At 36.2% G+C, this 18943-nt stretch overlaps 1 protein-coding gene and 1 pseudogene across 6 annotated transcripts in view; one reads left to right on the forward strand and one right to left on the reverse strand.

Annotated features, from left to right (window-relative positions):
* Positions 1–18943, forward strand: part of METTL15 (methyltransferase like 15) — a 222282-nt gene that overhangs the window by 174295 nt on the left and 29044 nt on the right. For 5 of the 6 annotated variants that reach the window (XM_003312973.7, XM_063783953.1, XM_063783954.1 and 2 more), the window contains 2 exons: positions 4593–4784; positions 11148–11326. In XM_003312973.7, coding sequence (XP_003313021.2) covers positions 4593–4784; positions 11148–11326 — 371 coding nt within the window. The remainder of the gene's footprint in view (positions 1–4592; positions 4785–11147; positions 11327–18943) is intronic. The other variant, XM_063783955.1, reaches the window with a different exon arrangement.
* Positions 1598–2013, reverse strand: LOC129136295 (small ribosomal subunit protein uS8-like; annotated as a pseudogene).

An 18943-nucleotide genomic window follows, 5' to 3' on the forward strand; every position in this document is an offset into this window, starting at 1 on the left:
ATAACTTAAAACTTCAGGAGTACGTTGTATTTTAGGTGAGGCTCAATTCAGTGGCCTGGTTAATCTTTCTCTCTACTTTGCTTTCTTTAGTGTTGGCCAAAATTGGCTGGTACTGTCTCCTTCCTTGGGACAATTTAACTGCTAGTTTGCTAGCAATAATCAGAGCTGTGTGCTGCTTCTTTCATATCAAGCAAGTGTTAGAAAAACCTTCTTTCCCCAGTAGCTTGATGGAAAAAAGACGAATCTTCTTTCCCCTGACCCCAGGAAGTATCTCTTGTATCTCACTGGCCAGAGTTGTGACTTGTGCCAATTTCTGAACCAATTATAGTGGGCCATTGGGATAATGTACACAAAGTAGTGTAGCTAATCAAAAATCTACCTCTTGAACAGAGATATTATATCTATCAGGCTACTAGGAGAAACAGAATCAATAAGAAGTAGATAAATATATATATATGATATCTTATTATATGAAGAAATTTATTTCAAGGAGTTAACTCACCTGATTGTGGGGTCTGACATATGTGAAATCTGTAGGACAGGCCAGCAGGCTGGAAACTATCTGGTAGAAGCTGATGTCGTGGTCTTGAGGCAGAATTTCTTCTTCCTCTGGAAAACTTCAGGCCTTTCAACTGATTGGATGAGGCACATCTACATTATTAAGGATAATAGCTTTTAATTAAAGTCAGTTGATTGTAGATATTACACATATTTACAAAATACCTTCATAGCAACACGTAAGTTAGGGTTTGATTAAATAACTGGGCACTGTAGCTTAGCCAAGTTGACATATAAACTACCATGGATGTGATCAATCTCTCCCAAAATATGTAACTGAAATTATGAGTTCCTTTTAGAATTGACAGATTGGAAACTAAGGTAGCCAACAAATATCCTTTACAGTAGCTAACAGTACATGTATGAAAGGCTGCTCTGGGGAATAGGTTTTCAGCTTGCTTGACACAGGGGAGTACTAGGGACAAAAGTTATAGAAATAGTGATAAAATAGCTATCAAGTAAAAAAGAACTGTTTAACAAAACAGTAGTGAGTTCCTATTACTGAGAATGTTCAAACGTGAGCTGAGGACTGTGGTGTAAGACCCCAGATTAAGGCCTAGTTATTATGTGTTCCTTAACTTCTGGGGAAAGTAGTGTTTTGCTTAAGTGGAGTTCACTAGAAAACAGGTATAATTTTATTTTACTCCTATTAATGTCAAATAGTACCTGAGATATTATGTCTGTCAGGATTCTCCAGAGAAACAGAACCAGTAGTATGTACACACGCACACGCACACACAGACTATATATATATGTGTGTGTGTACATATATATGTACTCTCCGCACTATATATACATGTATTCTCCACACTATATGTATATGTACTCTCCACACTATATATATATGTATTCTCCACACTATATATATATGTACTCTCCACACTATATATATGTACATATATATGAGTGCATATATATGTACATGCACACACACACACACACGTCTCACTATATATATAACCCATATATATACCATATATATATATAGAGAGAGAGAGAGACAATGTGTGTGTGTGTGTGTGTGTGTTCATGAGGCATTTTATTTGTAAATGTGTATTACATCTCTAGAAAAAGAATTGCAGCATTTTCCCTCTGTGTGTTTTCTTCTTGCTTCTTCGTGGTCCATGAGGCCAGCTGAGGTTGTCATTACAATGAAACCAAACTGGCAGGATGGGAACAGATTATTCTGCCATTTTTCTAGATCTTTGAGTTGTACATCAAATCTGGGGGCTGATCACTCCACACTTGTTTAGCCTGCCTGTGAGGTTCACAACAATTTTCCCAGCAATGTGATCATCAGTGATTTCAGATTCGCCCATGTAATCATGCTGCATCATCACATTGAGAAACCGGACAATAACTTCGGAGCTCGGCCTAATAAGAACCTCATTTGCCTCTCTTTCTGGCATTGTTGATGCTCTTGAGAGCATCAGCCAGGACATCCATGTGCACCATTGTGGTGGCGTGGAAGGAGCTATAATTTATATTTTTAATATACATATATAAATAAATTAATTTTTTCTCAAATAGCCTAGCCACAAGTTTCTCTCCCCACTGTATTCTTGCAGATAAGGTTACCTAGCCAAACAACCCTTTTTATCAAGGGGATCAGGCATAATTTTTGCTTATCCCTCATTAGCAGGTTCAATTCCTGCCAGCTCAAGGGATTATCCAAACAAGCCAGTCACATTCTTCTGGGGACCAGGGAGCAACCCAATCTCTTAAAATCTCCTTCTCACAGCCCCTGGTTTTCCAGTCTCTTCCTGAGTGCAACCCCTATGTGACCCTGCATGGCAAGTAATGTCTTCTTCCCTTCGGCTGGGAGGGGAATATATGTGATTAATAAACTTTTGACTCAGAAGACTTGCATGCAGCCAATAAACATATGAAAAAAGCTCAACATCACTGATATTAGAGAAATGCAAATCAGAACCACAATGAGATATCGCCTCACACCATTCAGAATGGCTGTTATTAAAAAGTCAAAGAATAATAGATGCTGGCGAGGTTGCAGAGAAAAAGGAATGCTTATACACTGTAGTGGAAGTGTAAATTAGCTCAACTGTTGTGGAAGACAGTGTAATGACTCCTCAAAGACCTAAAGTCAGAAATACCATTCAACCCAGCAATGCCACCACTGGGTATATACCCAAAGGAGTATAAATTGTTGTATTATAAAGACACATGTGCACATATGTTCATTGCAGCACTATTCACAATAGCAAAAACATGGAATCAACCTAAATGCCCATTAATGGTAGACTGGATAAAGAAATGTGGTACATATACACCATGCAATACTAAGCAGCCATAAAACAGAATGAGAACATGGCCTTTGCAGGAACATGGATGGAGCTGTAGGCCATTATCCTTAGCAAACTAATGCAGGAACAGAAAACCAAATACCACATGCTCGTGGTTATAAGTGAGAACTAAATGATGACCACACATGGACACACAGAGGGGAACAACACACACTGGGGCCTACCAGAGTGGGGAGGGTGGGAGGAAGGAGAGGATCAGGAAAAATAACTAATGGATACTAGGCTTAATACCTGGGTGATGAAATAACCTGTACAACAAAACCCCATGATACAAGTTTGCCTATATAACAAACCTGCACATGTACCCCTGAACTTAAAAGTTAAATAAAATAAATAAAATAAAACAAACTTCTGTTTCATCTGGCCAGTGCTGGGCCAGATGAAATCCTGTGGTTTGGCCATATTCACAACTTAGAATTGGAATCCCTCTCTCACCAATGGTATATACAGGAGGTAGTTAAAACAATGACTCTCCTTTCTGTCCACTTACACAGCAGTGATGTTGTATTGGGGAAAAATTCAAATATCAGTTATGTGATAGTAACAATTGACTTGTGAGTTGCCTTTCAATAGCAAGATTCTGTTATTTCTGTGTTTCCAATGCTAGTATTAGCATTTTAATTTTCCCAATAAGAACAGGGCAATTTGTTCATTATTCTGTTAGTGGCACCCATCAGATTATTTTGTAAACTGTTTATACATCTTTTCCTCTCAGCTCAAAGTACAGAAAGTCATGCTTTATTAATCTTTATGTACACTCCAAATAACATAATGCCTGACCCATAGCAAATATTCATTTACTTTCTCCATTGGAATTGTATTTAAAAATTACTAATGAGCTGTGAAGTTCACCTTAAACAACATACCATGTAAGTAAATATCATTAATGTAAATTATCCAACACTGTTGAAATCCAAACTCACTCTACCCACCTTTAGACAGAGGGAATGACATCTTGAGAGCATTGCCCAATTTTCTCTTCTCATTCACCTTCCAAAATGCATGCTAGTTGCCTTAAGGCTTCTGAAGAACCGTAAAGGCAGCATCTCACTTTGTGTAGGAAGAAGAATTAGTATAGCTGCAAGGTGATCCCAACTCCTGCCTGTCTGTTGGTTCTGAATGCTCCATTCACTTCAGAATCCCTGCTGAGAGATAATACATTGCTTCAGCAAGAAGGCATTTATTTTAGTCATAGTTTCATTCCTCAAGTTTATAGCTGCATAGCACCCTATTCTAATTTATAGGAAAAACATGGAGAAAGCTAAAATGATTGGTTTGAACATATTTGACATCTTTTTTATGATTTATATTATAGTGTTGTATTTAAATTGGCTTACTCGTTATTCTTTTGATAGAATGACATATGCTTTTTTCTCTACCCAGAGATTTAAGAATTTTTTAAGAAAATATGAAAGACCTGGTTTGACATAGGAATTTTTCTAACTTATGAATATATTGTATCCCTTCACAAAGATATACAATAAATTGTGTTTATCAGCAGTAATAAAATTACATTAAACCAGCTCTGGTGTTTGAAACCCAAGATGTATAGTTTCCATATCCATGTCTTTATACAACACTAAGCACTCAATAAATATATATCGGTTAAATCATGTAATAATAGAATGTGCTCCCTTCCATTGATCATAGACTTTAGAAAGACTTCAATCTAACAGAAGTGTTTTCTCTATCTCCTGGGTTTACTCACAGTAAACAAATCCGAGCTATGCTGGGCCAGTTCAGCCAGGCAGAAGCCTTATTAATGAAAGCTGGAGTGCAGCCAGGAACTTTTGATGGAGTTCTTATGGATCTTGGGTGTTCCTCCATGCAACTTGATACTCCTGAAAGAGGTTTTTCCCTTCGGAAAGATGGCCCTTTGGACATGAGAATGGATGGTGGCAGGTGAGTATTCATAAAGCATTTCATCTCACAACAAGAAATCAATTTGTCAAAAACACTCTGAATTTAATTTTTTTAAGACTACAGAATTTCCATTACATGCCTACACCTAACACTACCAATACATAATAAATCAGTTTGTTTCATACTCATTATACACATCAGTATTTCTCTGGATTTGGGATTTTTAAAGAAAAACAATTATTGCCTTTACACAAAATAGTGAAGAGGATAACTTTCATACTGATTATCTTTTTTACTTACACAATATGGGTTTTAGAGTGTTAACCAATGTCAGTAAATATCATGATACTGCAACAACGATTTCATTTTTTTGCATGCCCAACTATGCCTCTTGTGAGAAGCAAAAAGAACTACATATATTTAATGCATCCTCTTTTAGCATACAGAAAAAAAAAAAAAAGGCAAGATCCTAGAAGTCAGTAAGTGTGTTTTGTCCTGTCTTATGCAGTCACTTTGTTTGAACCTTCTCCAGAGAAACTGTAATTTATGATATGATATCAAACACAGTACTATAATAAGATATCTTTTACACCTCCTCTTCCTGGAAATACTAGCATTTATTCTCCATTATTCAGATAGATTAGATAACACAAAAACAATCATATTCTAGGAAAGTGTAGAAATAATTCTTTTCTTTTTTTTTTTTTTTTTTTGAGACAGAGTCTCGTTCTGTCACCCAAGCTGGCATGCAGTGGCATGATCTCGCACTGCAACCTCCACCTCCCGAGTTTAAGCAATTCTCATGCCTCAGCCTCCTGAGTAGCTGGGATTACAGATGTGTACCAGCATACCCGGCTAATTATTTTTGTATTACTAGAGACGGAGTTTCACATGTTGTCCAGGCTGATCTGGATCTCCTGACCTCAAGTGATCCACTTGCCTCAGCCTCCCAAAATGCTGGGATTATAGGCATGAGCCACCATTACCGGCCAACAATTTCTTTATATTAATTGTCTAAATTAATGTTAAAAGCTTAGATTAGGACCTGTGTCTATTCTCAATACTGACCTAGGGAATGGACAGCCTATACCTGTAAAACTCAACTGTGGTTTTTTCTCCCATACCATGCCCCATCACAAACTGCTTTGTTTTGTGGTAATTATTCACATATAGCCTTTTTCCCTATGTTGTGATACGACCTGTTAACTTGGCTTGTGACCTATAGTTGTTGGGACTCTGTTGTTCCTAAGTGTTATACCTTCTTTTGCACATGTTGTTGGTATTCACAGAATGAAGAATGTAATTATAAAAGAAAATAATAAAAATCCTTTAAAAACAAGTAACTAATAGTAAAGGTGAAATATAGTCTCATGTGTGGAGATGGAGGTGGTTGTGTAGAGGTAATAAAACATCAAGCCAATTTCTGAAATGCAATGCACAAAACTTCTCGTTACTAGTAGTAAATCCCATATTGTTAGTTTAAAGACTTATCAGCAGATTGTAGTTTGTGAATCAGGGTCCCTGTGGTTTTCCCAAGAGCTTGAAAATAACACTGACACTGAGAATTTAAAATTAATACCTAATGGATGAAATTAGAGTTAAGTAAATATATCTTAAAATGTTGAATGGCTTTCAGGTAGATGGTATAGACTATAACTTAATCAAAAGATTTTTTTTTTAGGAGAATACATTTATTTATTATTTATTTTTATTTTTTATTATACTTTAAGTTTTAGGGTACATGTGCACAACATGCAGGTTAGTTACATATGTATACATGTGCCATGGTGGTGTGCTGCACCCAGTAACTCGTCATTTAACATTAGGTATATCTCCTAATGCTATCCCTCCCCCCTCCCCCCACCCCACAACAGGCCCCAGTGTGTGATGTTCCCCTTCCTGTGTCCATGTGTTCTCATTGTTCAATTCGCACCTATGAGTGAGAACATGTGGTGTTTGGTTTTTTGTCCTTGCTATAGTTTGCTCAGAATGATGGTTTCCAGCTTCATCCATGTCCCTACAAAGGATGCGAACTCATCCTTTTTTATGGCTGCATAGTATTCCATGGTGTATATGTGCCACATTTTCTTAATCCAGTCTATCATTGTTGGACATTTGGGTCAGTTCCAAGTCTTTGCTATTGTGAATAGTGCCTCAATAAACATACGTGTGCGTGTGTCTTTATAGCAGCATGATTTATAGTCCTTTGGGTATATACCCAGTAATGAGATGGCTGGGTCAAATGGTATTTGTAGTTCTAGATCCCTGAGGAATCGCCACACTGACTTCCACAATGGTTGAACTAGTTGACAGTCCCACCAACAGTGTAAAAGTGTTCCTATTTCTCCACATCCTCTCCAGCACCTGTTGTTTCCTGACTTTTTAATGATTGCCATTCTAACTGGTGTGAGATGGTATCTCATTGTGGTTTTGATTTGCATTTCTCTGATGGCTAGTGATGATGAGCATTTTTTCATGTGTCTTTTGGCTGCATAACTGTCTTCTTTTGAGAAGTGTCTGTTCGTATCCTTTGCCCACTTGTTGAAGGGATTGTTTTTTTCTTGTAAATTTGTTTGAGTTCATTGTAGATTCTGGATATTAGCCCTTTGTCAGATGAGTAGGTTGCAAAAATTTTCTGCCATTCTGTAGGTTGCCTGTTCACTCTGATGGTAGTTTCTTTTGCTGTGCAGAAGCTCTTTAGTTTAATTAGATCCCATTTGTCAATTTTGGCTTTTGTTGCCATTGCTTTTGGTGTTTTAGACATGAAGTCCTTACCCATGCCTATGTCCTGAATGGTATTGCCTAGGTTTTCTCCTAAGGTTTTTATGGTTTTAGGTCTAACATGTAAGTCTTTAATCCATCTTGAATTAATTTTTGTATAAAGTGTAAGGAAGGGATCCAGTTTCAGCTTTCTACATATGGCTAGCCAGTTTTCCCAGCACCATTTATTAAACAGGGAATCCTTTCCCCATTTCTTGTTTTTGTCAGGTTTGTCAAAGATCAGATAGTTGTAGATATGCGGCGTTATTTCTGAGGGCTCTGTTCTGTTCCATTGATCTATGTCTCTGTTTTGGTACCAGTACCATGCTGTTTTGGTTACTGTAGCCTTGTAGTATAGTTTGAAGTCAGGTAGCGTGATGCCTCCAGCTTTGTTCTTGTGGCTTAGGATTGACATGATGATGCAGGCTCTTTTTTGGTTCCATATGAACTTTAAAGTAGTTTTTTCCAATTCTGTGAAGAAAGTCATTGGTAGCTTGATGGGGATGGCATTGAATCTATAAATTACCTTGGGCAGTATGGCCATTTTCACAATATTGATTCTTCCTTCCCATGAGCATGGAATGTTCTTCCATTTGTTTGTATCCTCTTTTATTTCATTGAGCAGTGGTTTGTAGTTCTCCTTGAAGAGGTTCTTCACGTCCTTTGTAAGTTGGATTCCTAGGTATTTTATTCTCTTTGAAGCAATTGTGAATGGGAGTTCACTCATGATTTGGCTCTCTGTTTGTCTGTTATTGGTGTATAGGAATGCTTGTGATTTTTGCACATTGATTTTATAACCTGAGACTTTGCTGAAGTTGCTTATCAGCTTAAGGAGATTTTGGGCTGAGACGATGGGGTTTTCTAGATATACAATCATGTCATCTGCAAACAGGGACAATTTGACTTCCTCTTTTCCTAATTGAATACCCTTTATTTCCTTCTCCTGCCTGATTGCCCTGACGAGAACTTCCAACACTATGTTGAATAGGAGTGGTGAGAGAGGGCATCCCTGTCTTGTGCCAATTTTCAAAGGGAATGCTTCCAGGTTTGCCCATTCAGTATGATATTGGCTGTGGGTTTGTCATAGATAGCTCTTATAACAGCTCTGAAGAAAGTGTGTGACATTTGAAAAGGGGCAATTGATTCACATGAATTCGTTGAAAAAGAAAAGTCATAGATTCAAACATGTGCAATGCTAATCCAAGTGGTATATGTTTGCCTTGGCTAATCCAGGCCAAAAAATGTGGCCTGTCAATTCCTGAAGGGAGATGTATCCCTGTGATGAAGACGGATGCAAGAGACTTCCTTAACCAGTCGCCATTTAACACTAGAGTCTTAAAACATAGTTTATTCTCTGCTGATTCCAATCTCAACAGCAGCTTTCAGATTATAGTAAGGTTTCTCATGTAGAAGCAATAGAAAGAAATTCATAGCTTCAAGAATTTGAGAGTCTAGTTCCGTTGGCAGTTATAGTCTTCACTGGAAGGTAATTAATTGTGTCTATATTTTCTAAGTTTAGTCACTGTAAGTCAGTGAACTCTGGAGGACTGACAAGATCAAATCTATTAGTTGGGCGGCAGCTCTTGGATCTTGACTCCTTGACCACATGAATGCCTATTCTGAAGCTGTCTAGAAGCCTGCCAAACCTTCCAGTGTTGCACCTTTTGCACTGTAGCTCTATGGAAACTTCTATCATTGTTAATATAGAGTAAAATAAAATTATATGTATTGTCCAATTATTTATTTAGAGTAAAATTATGTGTTGAACAAAATACTTTTTAATTTTCTTATTTAAACATAGAAAAGTATAATTAAAAACTGCTAAGTACATCCATACTCGTCATAATATTATCTTGGTAAAGCTGGACTGTATCCCATGGATAAATTTCTAAATTTCACATCATTAACACAGTTCATTCAAATGCTCAGTGGTTTGAGCAGCTGAATCCACAAATAGGTCAGTTTTAGGAGGGATTTTTGTCATTTAAGCCACGAATTATGCCTTGCAAATTTATGAATGGGGAAGATCTAAAGGACAGTGGCATGCATTGAGCATCTTTTATGTTCCAGGCATTGTATTTCTGTTTTACAATTGTGTGCACCAATAATTATCCAAACCATTCTGTGAGTTAAGAATTGTTACTTTCATTTCACAGGTTAAAAATTGAGGCTCTAATAGGTTAAAAGTCTTACTCAGTATGAGTAGCAGGACCAGGATTCTAATCCAGATCAATTGAACTCCAAGGACCAGATCTTCATCCTGAAAGCTGAAGAGGCACAGCCTACTGAGATAGAAATAGGGCTACCTTACAAGACATTCATTGTTCTGTGAGTTTAACGGCAGTTCGACATAAAAACAATTCTTGTAAGCTACTCGGGAGGCTGAGGCAGGAGAATCACTTGAACCCTGGAGGTGGAGGTTGCGATGAGCTGAGATTTGCCTTTGTACTCCAGCCTGGGCAACAAGAGCGAAACTTCGTCTCAAAAAAAAAAAAAAAAAAAAAAAAAATCTGAAAAGCGAGGTTTGGACAAAAAAGAGAGACAAAGAGACATCAAGAGAGATGAAAGTCATGACAAATCGGGGGATAAGCCAAAGACAGCAAAAAGATTTTCTCCTAGAGGCACTAGGCTTAACAGTGTATATTTTAGTATTTTTAAGGAGAGTTTCAGGTGTTTCTTGGCAACCCCACTCTGGTTGGACCCTCAGTTCTTAAAGCTACCATACCCTTGTTACTTACAGATCCTCACAGTCTGTTACCAACAATCAATCCAGCATATTAACTGTAAGAGCAGTAACTGCACCATTAGCAAAGCTATTTTTCTAATACGTAAGGTCATAATTAACTCATCACTTAGAATTCTTTGGCCCATTTCCCTAAGGTAAACAGGAATGGTCTGACAGAGTAAATGCTGTTTCTGACTATAATTTATTCTATTTGACCAGAGGTTGGTATTTTTTATTCCTCCTCCATCTAAAATTACTATCTAGACTTGTTCAATACTGCTTATTGATTACCAGGTTTTACCATATGGTGTCCTTTGTTACAGAAGAATGACCAAATATTGTTAAACATTTGAATAATATGTATCATTGCCATTAAAATTTTATGAGTTTTTGTGAGGGAAACTGATCAGCAGTGTGTTTTTTATAGATTTTCTAAGTTCAATTTGTGTCTCCACAAGTAATCAGTTATTTTACAGCCTCAGATTTAGTCAAGTTCTTGAGTTAGACTTTTTAAAATATCATCAGCAAACCTTGTATCTTCCATACTGCAAAAAACATTCAAGCAGTAATTTAAATTTTGAACAACTTAAATCTAACCATTTTTCATTGTTTTAGTTTGAGAAAAATATACAGGAAATAAAAATTTCTTTGTGAATTAAAGTTTAAGGTTAGTATATTTTAACTTCCTGCTGCCTTGACCTTGATGAATGTTACAAACCATCACCACTTGCCATAATGATGGGTAGTTGAAATAGAAAGTCTATTTCATTTGTTTAAGGTTTCAGTTTCTGACTTTAAAACCCCACTTCTCCTAGAGTATGTGTGTGTGTCTGACTTTATGTCTCAGTACTCTGAAGTTTCACCTCTTGTCAATGAAAACTGACGTCAGTGAACTAATTGGCTCTTCTTGTGCGTAGGTACCCTGACATGCCCACTGCTGCTGATGTTGTGAATGCTTTAGATCAACAGGCACTTGCATCTATCCTAAGAACATACGGGGAGGAGAAGCATGCCAAGAAAATCGCTTCAGCAATTGTTCAGGCACGCAGCATCTACCCCATCACCAGAACCCAGCAGCTTGCCAGCATCGTTGCAGGTAGCCTCATTAATTCTCAACAGTGTCTAAGAGAAAAAATTATATTTACATGTGTGCATGTGTTTGTGTGCGTGCACGCATGCACGTGTGTGTGCATTAATCCCCCAGACTCCCTGAGGGATTCATTTGTACTTGAAATCCAGGATAGAATCTTGCCTATCCTTCTCTAATGTCAGCTTTCTTTTGCTTTTGCAAGCTTCTCCCCCAAAAAACCTCTCCCCCAAATACAATTTTTAAAAAAATATACTGTAGTTTGCTAATTTGTATAATAGTAGATTTTTATTTTACACAGGATAATTTATCATTTGTGTCTACCAAGGTGAAACATGGAATGATGAGCAAAAAGATTTCTTGATCCATCGCAATGGTTGATAAGCACCCTGTATAAGATCTGACACTACTTCTCTTAGTTTCACATTTCTGCATTTTAATATTTTCGGCAAAAGGAGAATTGCATTGCCCAAATGCTAAAATAAAATACAGTGACTCATACATCTGTTCTAAACAACCAACTAACAAAGGGTATATGATGTATAGGTTATTCCACTTTGTGAATGCTAACTAAATCAGCCTGAGGGGCTTATTGAAACATTTCATCTTTTCTGCTATTTCGCTATTCACCACCATAAACCTCTTGAACCTAACTCTAGCTAGGAGGTGCTTTATTATAGCCTCTCTGTTTGAAGCCAAAGTTGTTTCACAGCTGTGTTCCATGATGAAAGTTTTCCAAGGCAAAAATATAACTCTTGCAGTTATTTAACAGAATTCCAATGGTAAAATTTTCATCTTGTTGAACCATCTGAAACCCTGTATCATTTTTATTTACCAAATGTATTAAGATTTTTTTTTCAGTGGTTCCTATTAAATTACTTAAGTAAATTTTAAGAAGTTTTTAAAAAAGGAATATTTGTGTAACTTATAAATAGAACCTGATATTGGCTGTCTCTTTCTTAATATTATCCATAGTTTAAGAAGTAAAACTTAATTATAAATTCATTTAGATCATTACTATTTAGAGATCACATAGCAATTGTTTTATGATATAATTAAATAAGACTATATTCTACTTAGTTATTATAATGAAATATAAAGAGCTGACTAGCCTTTAATTTTTTAAGCCACATATCTCACGGCCCTTTGAACTTACCATTGAAATTTCTTTAGGCAAGTTTAAGAGCAGAATTCTTGTGGTTATATGAACATAAAATATTTCATATTTTCCCCCCTAAAAAAGTGTGTATACCAGCATGCCGACATTAAAGTCATCCCCTGTCTGGTGTTCCTTTAACCACTCCGTACTCACTAACATGTCTCCACCGTATCCTTTCTGTAATTATTTAGCTATGTGTTATTTTCTGTCTCCCATATTGGAAAGAAAAGCAGTGAGAAGTGATATTTTTTATTTATAAGCAAATCTAAAATTGGTGCTGAAAATGAGGTGTTGGGGCTAGAGAGCATCCTAAAAATTGTCTAGTCAGCAAACCTCATCTGATTACTAAGGAAACTGAGGCTCAGGGAGGGTCAATAGCTTGCAATAGTAATCTAGAATTCAGAAGCTCATGAATTTAAGGCATAATTGGGAATCTGCCTTTAAGCTACCTTTTCTGTCTGTGCATCCTACTTTGTAAACTTGCGGAAATAACACTTTGGCATAAAGTAGAAATTATGTGAAGGTGTACAATAGGAACAATTTAAGTACCTTCAGAAAGATTATGATATGAAAAGTACATTAGAGCTATGAGAAATGATACAGTAAAAGTGAAAATATTAATATATGGTAAATAAAACCTCAATTTAGTAAATGCCATTGAAACATTGAGTTATCTGGAATTAGTCCATTTTTATGTCTTAAATATCAGTCTATAATAATACAACTTTATTAATGATAATATGAATTTTTAGAAAAGGGAAAAACAAAAATGTGTTTTCATTTTGTGCTCATTTATTCAAAAAATATTTTGAGAGAGGCTGCTTTATACTAGCTACTTCCTAAATACTAAAGGTAAAATAGGAGCTAATCAGATACAACCTCTGTGTTTACAAAGTTTATAGACTAATAGATTAAACAGTCAGGGAACTGAGTGAAAACATCATATAATAACCTCTACTTACAGTGAAAATTCTCTTTCCTATTTATTGTGATCAAGAGTTATGATAGTATGGTCAATAGAAAATTTGATAAAAGCAGATAATTATAGAACCTATAAAAATATACATATATTTGTATGCTTGCATTTTAATTGCAGTTCCATGAAGTTGATTCTTAACAAACCACACCCATGACATATGTCCTATAAGTTCTGGTTATAGTTTTAGTAAAATGAAGTAAGCCTTTAAAGGCATTTGCAAAGCCATCTGAATGAGAAGTTTTTCTAGATTTTCATGATTTTAGTCTTTTATAATTGCCTCATTCATACCTAATTTGATTGAATTTTTTTTAAGTGATTCACCTTTAACAAGAGTTTCCAAAGTTTCCAACTTAGTTTTCAGGGAAACTGCAGCTGTCTTTCCTTTTGCATTCATATTTCATCAGTTTATGTAATATGTAATTAAATTATGTAATAACAACAGTGAACATTCTGGGCTGTAAGTGCACAGCTCTCTTGATGGGACTAGAACTGTATAGAAATACCAGAGAATCCAAAGAATAGAATCCTACCCTCACACAATTTGTTTAACAGAGAAAAGGGTTAAATCTGTCCAGTCCAATAAATCAAGAGGTACTACATAAAGAAAATATGAGACACAATTGGAAGGGCACAAGTTCCTGTATGGGTTTCCTAGGGCTGCTGTTACTAAGTACTACAAACTTTGTGCCTTAAAACAACAGAAATTTATTATTTTACAGTTTTGGAGACTTGAAGTCTGAAATCAAGATGTTAGAAGGGAGCTAGGGGAGAATCCTTCCTTACTATTCCTAGCATCTGGCGGTTGCCAGCAATCCTTGGTGTTCCTTGGCTTGTCGATATATCTCTGTTTCTGCCTCCATAGTCACTTGGCATTCTCCCTGGGCATCTGTCTTTGTGCCCAGATTTCCCTCTTCTTATAAGGACACCAGTCATGTTGGATTTAGGGCCCACACTTAATCCAGTATATCCTAATCTTAACTTGATTATCTCTGCAAAGACCTTATTTCTAGGTCAGATCACATTTATAGGTTCTGGGTAGACATGAATTGTGCTACGTAGACATGAATTGTGGGGGACTCTATAAACCCAGTACAATTCCTAAGCAATATCTTTGTTTAACAAACATGTATTTTGGCAAGCTATAATATGCAATGACTATATTTAAATGTGTTTTCTGATTCTGATAAATTCATACTAAATATGTTCAAAACTATCAAGCACTCTAGGAAATATGCAGCACAGTTCCAGACACATATTAAAATCCATATTGATGGAAATATAAATCACTTTCTTTGCTTTCCAAAAACTAATAATTCAGTAGGACAAGGAAGAACAACACACTTGGAATCACACGCTCAGTAGGATCCTGTAAGTCACGTGATTAAGCTGTTAATTGTAAAATCTAAAGTTTGGTGCGTTTTGCTAGTATAAATAACTACAGTTCCAGGACTCTTCCATATCATGGGAATTCCAAAAGACAGGTTCAAGACTCCAAGTTGGAACAGAGCACTTACAAGCATTGTGAATTACTTTGCAAATTATCAAAGCAGTAACTTATAAGCAACTTACAAGAGAATTCGAAAAACAACCTGTAGGATTTCACTGTTCTTACTACCACACATGTTCATACATATGCTATTCAGAACTACTGGCCATGAATCTTAATATAAATATTTAACACATATGCAGTGTTATATACAGTGTTCCCTCCAAAAATGATTCATAAATAACAAGTCCACATTTTGTTAAACATAATGTTTATTCTAATGTTCTAGCTAAAGGGTTGGAGTTGTAAAATCTAAGAGATGAAAATGGCCTAAGGGACTCATCTAATCTAGAACTAGATTCTTCATCTAGTTCTAGTTCTCTAATGGTCATCTAGCTTTAGCCTCTTCATCTTCATCTCTCCTACTCCCCATTGTATTCCGGTGAAGACGAGCACATTTCAGCCTGAAGTTGCCAGTTCCATAAATATAATACAGGCGTAGAGACTTTAGAAAGGATAGATTTCTTAGAATAAAAGCAAAACTCCTTTACATGGTTTGCAACTTCCTCCATGAACTGGCTCCTACCTGTCTTTTCATCTTCCCCTTTCCACATAATAGTCTTTGTTCCAGCCATATTGAAGTTCTTATAGTCTTTCCAGCACACCATAGTCATTCACCTGCAGGCCTTGGATGTCCTTCTGCCTGGAATATTGACCTTCCTCTTCTCTCATCTCCCTGCCCTACCCCTACCCTTTTCTCTGGCTAATTTCAGCTCATCCTTTAGAGCTCAGTTGAAATGCCACTTCCTCACAAAGTTTTTTCCAACTTTACTCACATTAGGTGAGATGGTCTCCTATGTGCTACCATTGCACTGCATTCCCTTGTCTGGCACTTATTATGCTGTATCTTATTGCTTGCTTACTATTTAAATATTCCCTTAGATTTATATTGTGCAACACCATTGTCAACAGCCACATGTGGCTATAAAGCACTTGAAATGTAGTTACTCCGCATTAAGAGGTGCCATGAATCTAAAATATGCACCAGATTTTGAAGACTTAGTTTGAAAAAAATTATAATATTACAAAAATAATTTTATCTTCATTACATGTTGAAATGGTAATATTTTAGATATATTAGGTCAAATATGGTATTAAAATTAATATTTTGCTTTTTAAATGTGGCTATAGAAAAATGTTAAATAACATGTTTCACATTACATCTTTATTGGACAGTATTGTTCTAGACTATAAACATCAAGATTATAAGCCCTGCTGTGACTTTTGTACTAATTACTGTGTCATAGCGTTTAGCCTAATGTTTGATACCTGAAAGGTATTTAGTAAATACATTTTTTAGAATTTTTTATTAAAAAACTTTTTTTAAGTGACAGGGTCTCCTTCTGTCACCCAGGCTGGAATGCAGTGGTGCAATCATAGTTGAAGGCTGCAGTGAGCTGTGAGGATCAAGCTCTCCTCCTGACTCAACCTCCTGAGTAGCTGGGACTACGGGAGCCCAACATCACAGCAGGCTAATTTTTTTAATTTTTATTTTTAGAAATAAGGTCTCACTATATTGACCGTGCTTGTCTCGAACTCTTGGCTTCAAGCGATCCCCAACCTCCTGGCTCAGCTTCCTGAGTAGCTGGGATTACAGGTGTAAGCAACTGCTCCTGGCAATACTTTTTCAATGTTAATTTATACAGTTAACAAAGTGCACATTCAATCAGAAAAGCTCTGCTTTTAGAATGTTTGGATTCAGTAAAATAATTTCAACATTAATTTTAAAAATTGATGTTCAGTCTTGTAGGTCATAAAAAGCAAATGTCCTCTTAAATGGTTTGGCTCTGTGTCTTCATCCAAACCTCATCTTGTAGCTCGCATAATTCCCATGTGTTGTGGGAGGGACCCACTGGGAGGTGATTGAATCATGGGAACAGGTCTTTCCCGTGCTGTTCTCATGATAATGAATGGGTCTCATGAGACCTGAGACCCTAACACAAGCTCTCTTTGCCTGCTGCCATCCACATAAGAGATGACTTGCTCCTCCTTGCCTTCTGCCATGATTGTGAGGCCTCCCCAGCCATTTGGAACTGTAAGTCCAATTAAACCTCTTTCTTTTGTAAATTGGTCAGTCTTGGGTATGTCTTTATCAGCAGCATGAAAACGACTAATACGTCCCCCACAACATTAACACTAACATATGCAGGTAAGTTAGGAAAACTACATTGCCCTCTAGTACTTTATTCATCTTTGTAAGTTGAAATGATATTAATTCCCATCTTATTCTTTAAGAATGCTGTGAAGAATAATAATGCTTTGATAGAATATTTTTATTAATTAAAAATCCTTCATTATGATGAATGACACATATAAAAATTCTCAAGCTCTTCAGAAGAAAGAAATTTATGCACTTAATTTTGAAAAAATGGCCATGGTCTGGATTTTGCAGAATTGATGTATTTGATGTATTGATGTTTTGCATAGTCTTAAAAATGAGATAGATTCTAGTCATCCCTTTGAATAAAGAAATCTGGGTATTTTCCTCAAGAGGCTGGCTGCCCATATTTTATATTTGAGCTTTTTCGTATTCTAGCGCTCTTTTCATTCTCCGGTTACATCAAGGAAATTACCAGTTAAATGCTAACTAGTTTAATGAAAACATCTTTGTTCAAGTCCTGGTTCTTCAACTTGCTGTTTGTGTAAACTTGAATAATTCTAGACCTCATCTTTCTCATCTTAAACTGGAGGCAAATAATAGTTATGATAATAATCATTAATTTTCTTTAGTAAACATAACCATGCCAATTATGTTTTGCTTAAACCAATGTTGAAATTCACTTGTAGTCTCAGAGCTCATGTTAAAAATCAAAGAAGTATACCAGTCACTTTTCAGATCATTGAGATTTAGGTTAAATAAAAATAAAATAATTGATAAAATAGATAATTGATATCTAAACAATCAAAAGGTGACAGAAGGCTTATAATTATTTGAATGAGAGAAAGGAGGGGGAGAAACTTCTTAGATATTTGTGATTCATGTTGATTAAATGTATAGATTTATTCCTTTCCTGAAACTTTTGTGTAACCTTTATTCTGACTCATAAACTGGGTACATAACCAGAGATTAATGAATGCTTGTTGAACAAATAAATCAATAAAAGGATACGTACATTCCCAGCCAAAGTAAAAATGAAAATTCAAGGGGAAAAAATATATAAGTTCTTAGGTGTTACTGAGGATAAACTGTACTTTTTCCTTCATGTTGAAGAGGGAGACAACCTGAGCATCAAAGTCTTCAGTATAAATTAAAGCAGCTTGAGGAATAGGTGAGACCCTCCAGGACATGGAATCAAAAATTCTCAAGTTTTGTTTCTGGTTGTGCCACTTATTTGTTCTGTGAACTTGAGTAAGTTCACTTATCTTCTCTGACCCTCATTTCCTCATCTGGAAAATAGGAATAACAAATCTTGCTATGACTAATAAATGACATTTATTATCTGTGAAATTTAAAGTGCAAATATTCTTGTAAGCATTTTTTTTTTCTCCTCTGTATTCAGAGCTAAGGTAATTCATACAGTAAAGGAATGCAGTAGTTGGAACTCTTGAGTGTGGACTTCCATTTCCAATTCTATTTTCCTGTCCATAACCAAACAGTGTGATTTGTGATAGATTGATCACTTCATTCCAAGATGTTCTTCCCTTAGGAGTTATGTGACTTGTAGGAAGGAGAAGAATAATTGTCTTTTTCTGCACTGGGACATGTTAAGGTATATCTTTCCACAGTGGCATCAATGGCTCATGCCTCAACCTGTATCTGAAACCATCATCTTTTTTCAGCATCATTTTGTTAATCCAGAGAGAAGCTTCAAAATAAAAGATAATGATAAGATAAAATTTATGCCAGGCGCAGTGGCTCACTCTATACTGCAAGCACTTTGGGAGGCCAAAGCAAGCTGATCTTGAGTCCAGGAGTTCGAAACTGGCCTGTTCAACATGGTG

This window comes from Pan troglodytes, chromosome 9, assembly GCF_028858775.2.
Source record: "Pan troglodytes isolate AG18354 chromosome 9, NHGRI_mPanTro3-v2.0_pri, whole genome shotgun sequence".
NCBI classification, from domain to species: domain Eukaryota; kingdom Metazoa; phylum Chordata; class Mammalia; order Primates; family Hominidae; genus Pan; species Pan troglodytes.